This window comes from Corvus brachyrhynchos, unplaced genomic scaffold, assembly GCF_000691975.1.
Source record: "Corvus brachyrhynchos isolate BGI_N302 unplaced genomic scaffold, ASM69197v1 scaffold369, whole genome shotgun sequence".
NCBI lineage: Eukaryota > Metazoa > Chordata > Aves > Passeriformes > Corvidae > Corvus > Corvus brachyrhynchos.
In genome coordinates, this window is record NW_008246055.1 from 1,265,299 (window position 1) to 1,270,508 (window position 5,210).

The 5,210-nt window shown below is 42.7% G+C and overlaps 1 protein-coding gene across 31 annotated transcripts in view; it reads left to right on the top strand.

Annotated features, from left to right (window-relative positions):
- Positions 1–550: 550 nt before the first annotated feature.
- Positions 551–5,210, top strand: part of MAPK8IP3 (mitogen-activated protein kinase 8 interacting protein 3) — a 51,508-nt gene continuing 46,848 nt past the window's right edge. For 17 of the 31 annotated variants that reach the window (XM_017745692.1, XM_017745704.1, XM_017745693.1 and 14 more), the window contains exons 1-4: positions 551–692; positions 1,452–1,522; positions 2,277–2,368; positions 4,119–4,142. In XM_017745692.1, coding sequence (XP_017601181.1) covers positions 566–692; positions 1,452–1,522; positions 2,277–2,368; positions 4,119–4,142 — 314 coding nt within the window. In that variant the 5' untranslated portion in view covers positions 551–565. The remainder of the gene's footprint in view (positions 693–1,451; positions 1,523–2,276; positions 2,369–4,118; positions 4,143–5,210) is intronic. The other 14 variants (XM_017745699.1, XM_017745705.1, XM_017745710.1 and 11 more) reach the window with 2 other exon arrangements.

Consider the following 5,210-nt stretch of genomic DNA (forward strand, 5'->3'; position numbering starts at 1 on the left):
CTGCAGCTGCCTCTGTGTTGGTGATGATGGGAGTGAGCAGCACCAGAGCTGGGGCTTAGTTTTCCAAAAGACTTGCACATTTCTGCAAGACTTGTCCCCCACAGGAATTTTGGGTGGAGCTCTCTACATCTGCATCATTAGAAGAGTTAGTCTGAAGATTTCTGACATAGGTATTTATAAATACATGATTGTAGAAATAAAATTTGACTTCTGTGACATCAAATTAACAGGAATCAAAATGCAGCCTGGCACGAAGAAGACCAGCATTGCTGAAGATGAGAGAGTTGTGCCGGTTTACAGAACTCATGTTGGACGATGGTTTATATATTTATTATGCATTAAAGATAACAATACTTTTCTCATATGAAATAGACTCTTCATCTTGATTAAATGCTGTTGTGCTACTTACAGTACTTAAAAATTTTTATTTCTGATTTTGTAATTTATATTCCCTCATTTTATATTCTCTCAAATTTCTATTTTTGTGAAGAGAGGAAGGGTCATGGTAGGGCAAACCCACTTTACATGTAATCCTCATCTGTGCCTTCTTCTCCACTTCTTCCCTATGCAGAAGTTCATAGAGTTTGAAGATGCACTGGAGCAGGAGAAGAAAGAACTACAAATCCAAGTGGAACACCTTGAATTTCAGACTCGACAGCTGGAGCTGAAGACCAAAAACTATGCAGACCAGAGTAAGCAGAGCTGTGCACCAGACACCATTATACACATTGCCTTCCACAGATATACAGTGCTACTTTAAAAATAATTTTAATACTTTTTTTGTTTCACTGTAACTTGCGCAAAGCCCAAAATACCTGGTTGTCCCTTACTTCTGTGTAAAATTCTGAGCCTTCCAAAGGGTGGGATGTACCTGCACTAATTCAGTAGAGGCTACATTTCTTCTCTTCTGTGGTCAGTCTCTCCAGATGCAAGGTGCAAGATTTGGGCCTTTGGAACCTGGTTTCCAGTTTCTCCTTGTAGAATTTTCCATTTTTTCCTCTTATAAAAATCATCACATTAATTAGTTAGTTACTCACTTAGTTTGTGTATTTGTTTTTACAAATACTTCCATAATACATGCAGCCATTGAAGTTCCCCTCAGAATTTGTTGGTGTTTTGTCCAGTACTCCTGCTCCTCTAGTAGCCAGAAGAGCCAGTCCCAGAGGATAATTTAAATTGTTGCCAAGCTAAGATGCTTACAGGGCACCAGGCTACTGCTGAAAAACTTCAGTGGTTTTATTGCATTTGTGGTGCAGAATTGCTGGTATTGGGAACATGCAGGTACTCATGAACTAAGTTTCTAACAAAGACCAAATCCCACAATTCTGTTTCTGTTTGTTTTATTCAGTAAGTGTAAATTAATTTCTAACAAAATAGGCTTTGTTGCTCAAACAGTTTTATTTTGAGAGCCAGGTGTGTGTTAGCTGATAGTTGGGATCTTCTCTTGGCAGTTTCTCGACTGGAAGAACGTGAATCAGAAATGAAGAAGGAGTATAATGCTCTGCATCAGCGTCACACAGAGGTAGGATACCATCTTTCTAAACAAATAAACTCTTTGTTGATATCTACATGACTACATTATGTAAAGGAATTTGACTTTACAATCCTGGTGATGACTAGAGCTTCTGAACTTTGGGAACATCAGAAATACCTGACTGGAGGGTATAAAGAGGATGGAGCCAGGCTATGTTCACTGGTGCCCAGTGGAGACAGCTGGCACAAACTAGGACACAGAAGGCTCACTCCGAAAAACATAGTAAAAACTACCGCGAGGGCAATGAGCCCTGGCACAGGTTGTTCAGAGGCGTGTTGGAGTCTCCTTCCTTGGAGATACTCATAAGCCACCTGGATGTGGTCCTGGCAGCCTGCTCTGGGTGGCCCTGTTTCAGCAGGGAGTGGACTGATGGACCTTAGGACGTTTCTTCCAATCTCAGCTGTTCTGTGATGCTGTGCACATCCCCCGCTACCTCATCTCCCGTTGCCAACGATCCTCCAGGAGATGTTTATGTTGTTTTGGGATATCCTCTTTCAAGGCTCTTCGGTTATGGGATTCAGCTGAATTAATTTCTGACACTATTTGCTGACAAATTTTCTGTTGGATTAGACAGAAAATACATTCACTTACATCATCAGCTTAGGAGGCAACAGTAAGGACAAGGAAATGTGCAAAAAAACCCCAGGGAACTGGAAATGGATGCTGTAGAAAATTAAACAAAGGCAGAAAATGAGCCTTTCCTTCTCATCTGTTTACCTCATGGATTTTTCTCTCCTCACAGATGATCCAGACCTACGTGGAACACATTGAGCGATCTAAGATGCAGCAAGTTGGGGGAAACAACCAAACTGAGGGCAGTGTACCTGGGAGAAGGTAGGGCCATGACCTCTCCATGTAACATGTGTCAGCTGGGAACTTACACACTGAGTGTGTGTGTTTAAGAGAGAAAACAGAGCAGGACCTTTCCCTGGGGACGTGGATTGTAGCTGAAGCTCTTTTTAAATAGGTTCTGGGTGAGTTGTGGGGTACTTGATGGTGAGGAGCTTTGTATGTTGTTTTACAAAGGTGAGGCTTTATCATGCTGCTGTTGATGGGGCCTGTGGAAAACATGTTTATATTCTTAGGTAATGTGTAGAGGTTTATCTATAGAATGGATGGAAGTGTCAAAATAAAGTGTCTATGAGTGTACGTGTCTTTGTATGTGGGATAGGCAGCAAAACCGTAGCAGTTAAATGCATTAGCCCTTACAGGATTTTTTCCCCGGTTGTTCTTTCGGAGGAAGCTTTCTGTCAGTCACCAAAAATCCTACTTATTTCCAAGAAATGGATTTTCCTCCCTTCCTGCATTGTTTGGGTTCTGACTAGAATTAGATTGTCTAAAATATAGGAATCAATTGAGAAAAACAAAAAACAAGCTAGATATCAGCTTTCCTAGGCAGAAGAGACAGGCATGAGGGGTGTAGAAAGCTAGAGATGATGTGGTATAAAAAGAACCAGTAGTTTGTAGGTGCTCATCTGTTCATGAAATCTCCCTTACCAGACTATTTTTCTTCCTTCTCTTCTATCCCTCACAGTCTGGAAATCCAGAGTGAGCTCCCAGAACATGATCTGATCCTAGTTTTAGAGATCAAATGGGATAAGTGTGTTAGGCTTGTTTCTCTCCCCACTTATACTTCTGGAAGTAAGAATATATCTGTGGAAATGCTTACACAGTAAAATCTAAAAGTACTGTAGGCAAAAGCAAACTTAGGGCATCTCTCTTTTAAAGGTTGCCAACTTTGAGTCATAGAATCATAGAATATCCTGAGTTGGAAGGGAGCCAGAAACGTCATCAAAGTCCAACTCCCGGGCTGGACTGCATAGTAGAAGTGGTTTTTTATGAGCTTTTCCTTCTCAGACTTTCAAATAAGCTGATACTAATTGTGGCTTTATATTAACATTCCATGAAAGAGGTGTCCAGTGAAAAATGTTGCTGGTTATAAGACTGCCAGTCTTTGTGGTGAAGGGCAAAATTTTCATCAAGAACTGCCTCTTCATATCAGAGAAGTTGGTCTTTTACCCTTTAAGTGTGGCATATTGCTAGTGTCCTTGGAGAGGACTGTATGTCTGTGAAAAGCCTGTGATGAGACTGTGATCCAAGTGTGTAGGAGCTAACAGTAGGAAATGGGAATTTTTTTCTTAATTTCCAGCTTTGCACTGTTTGCGTATATGCGTGTGTAGCTGTCTGTTTGTTGTGCTTGTGCACAAGCACCTGGGACAGGTGTGTTTTGATGTCATTGCACAGCTGGAGGGGGGAACACCAGTGTTTGTGGGTCTTAGTGCACTGGGTGGGGGGACAGGCATAATTTCTCATGACCTGTGACATGAATTTGGGTGCATTTATTTAAAATAAATGAGACTAGGGAGAAGTTTGTGCAAAAGCTTTTGTGGGGGTGGTGTGTATCAATGGCCAAGAGGTGTAATGAGTTTGTACCCTCTTCCACATGGTGTGGGTTGCAGTGCATGTGTACCTTGTGTCTGTGGTAGGTTGCATGTTTGCATGACATTTGCTCTCTAATGGTTGTTCTTTTTGTCTCGCTTTTTGTGGGATTGCTGCTGTTTGGCTGTTATGTTTGTCACTGCAGTCATCGCCAGTCCTGGAGAAAAAGGTAAATCCTACTGCTGCATCTTAACTTCATTAATCCAAGTGTCAGAGGTTGCTGTGGAGTGGTGACAATGTGATGCTGGGAATGTATTGTACTGGCATATTTGCTCTTTGTGTCTACTGGTGCCTGTGCTGGACTTGCTGGTTCAGGGGCGAAGAGGGAGCCATGGAGCTGGGATAACACAGCAGGGTGAAGCTTGTGTATGCAAATGCAGAAGACACAAGTTTGGTCCCAAAACAGGATCGGATGTCTGGGATGGGATGTTTACACTTCACATCCACTAATGTGTTGAAAAGTCATAGAATCATAGACCTGTAGAATCATAGAGTATCCTGAGTTGGAAAGGACCCCGAAGGATTGTCAAATCCAACTCCTGGCCCTGCACAGACACCCCAAAATCCCATCCTGTGCCTGAGAGTGTTGTCCAAATGCTCCTGGAGCTCTGGCAGCCTCGGGGCCATGCCCGTTCCCTGGGGAGCCTGTCCAGTGTCCCACCACCCTCTGGGGGTAGAACCTTTTCCTGAAATCCAGCCCAAACCTCCCCTGACACAGCTTCATGCAATTCCCTCAGGTTCTAAGAAATTTCTTCTCTCTTATTTTACTGTAGAGAACAAGCCGTGCCTGATTTCTGAGTGCAGCAGAACAAGTGTGTCAGTGTCAGCTTTCAAAAGGCACTTCTGGCTGGTGGTTGGGCAGGAAGTGCTGTGCCCAGAGTCTTCAAAGAGACTAGATCTCCTCTTTAAATGCTGGCAAACAAATTGTAGTTTTGTTGTGTTTTGTAAACTTCAGGATGTTGCTTATAAAACATCCTGATCCCAGGTTTTGGCTACTGCAAACCTTTATTGGGGAGTGTGCTGTTCACCTTGTAACTCAAGGTGGAACTAACAAGTGTTAAAACTCACCCTGGCTGAGCCCTGGAAAGATTTGGGTACATGAGGGCAACTACAGCACTCAAAATTTAGACCAGCCCTGAGGATACTTTAAATTTCTTTGAATTAAAATTTGGTAGCCAACTCCAGGACTGCAAAACTGGAGTTAGCTCTGCTGGGGGGTTTGCTCTTTACCTGTTCC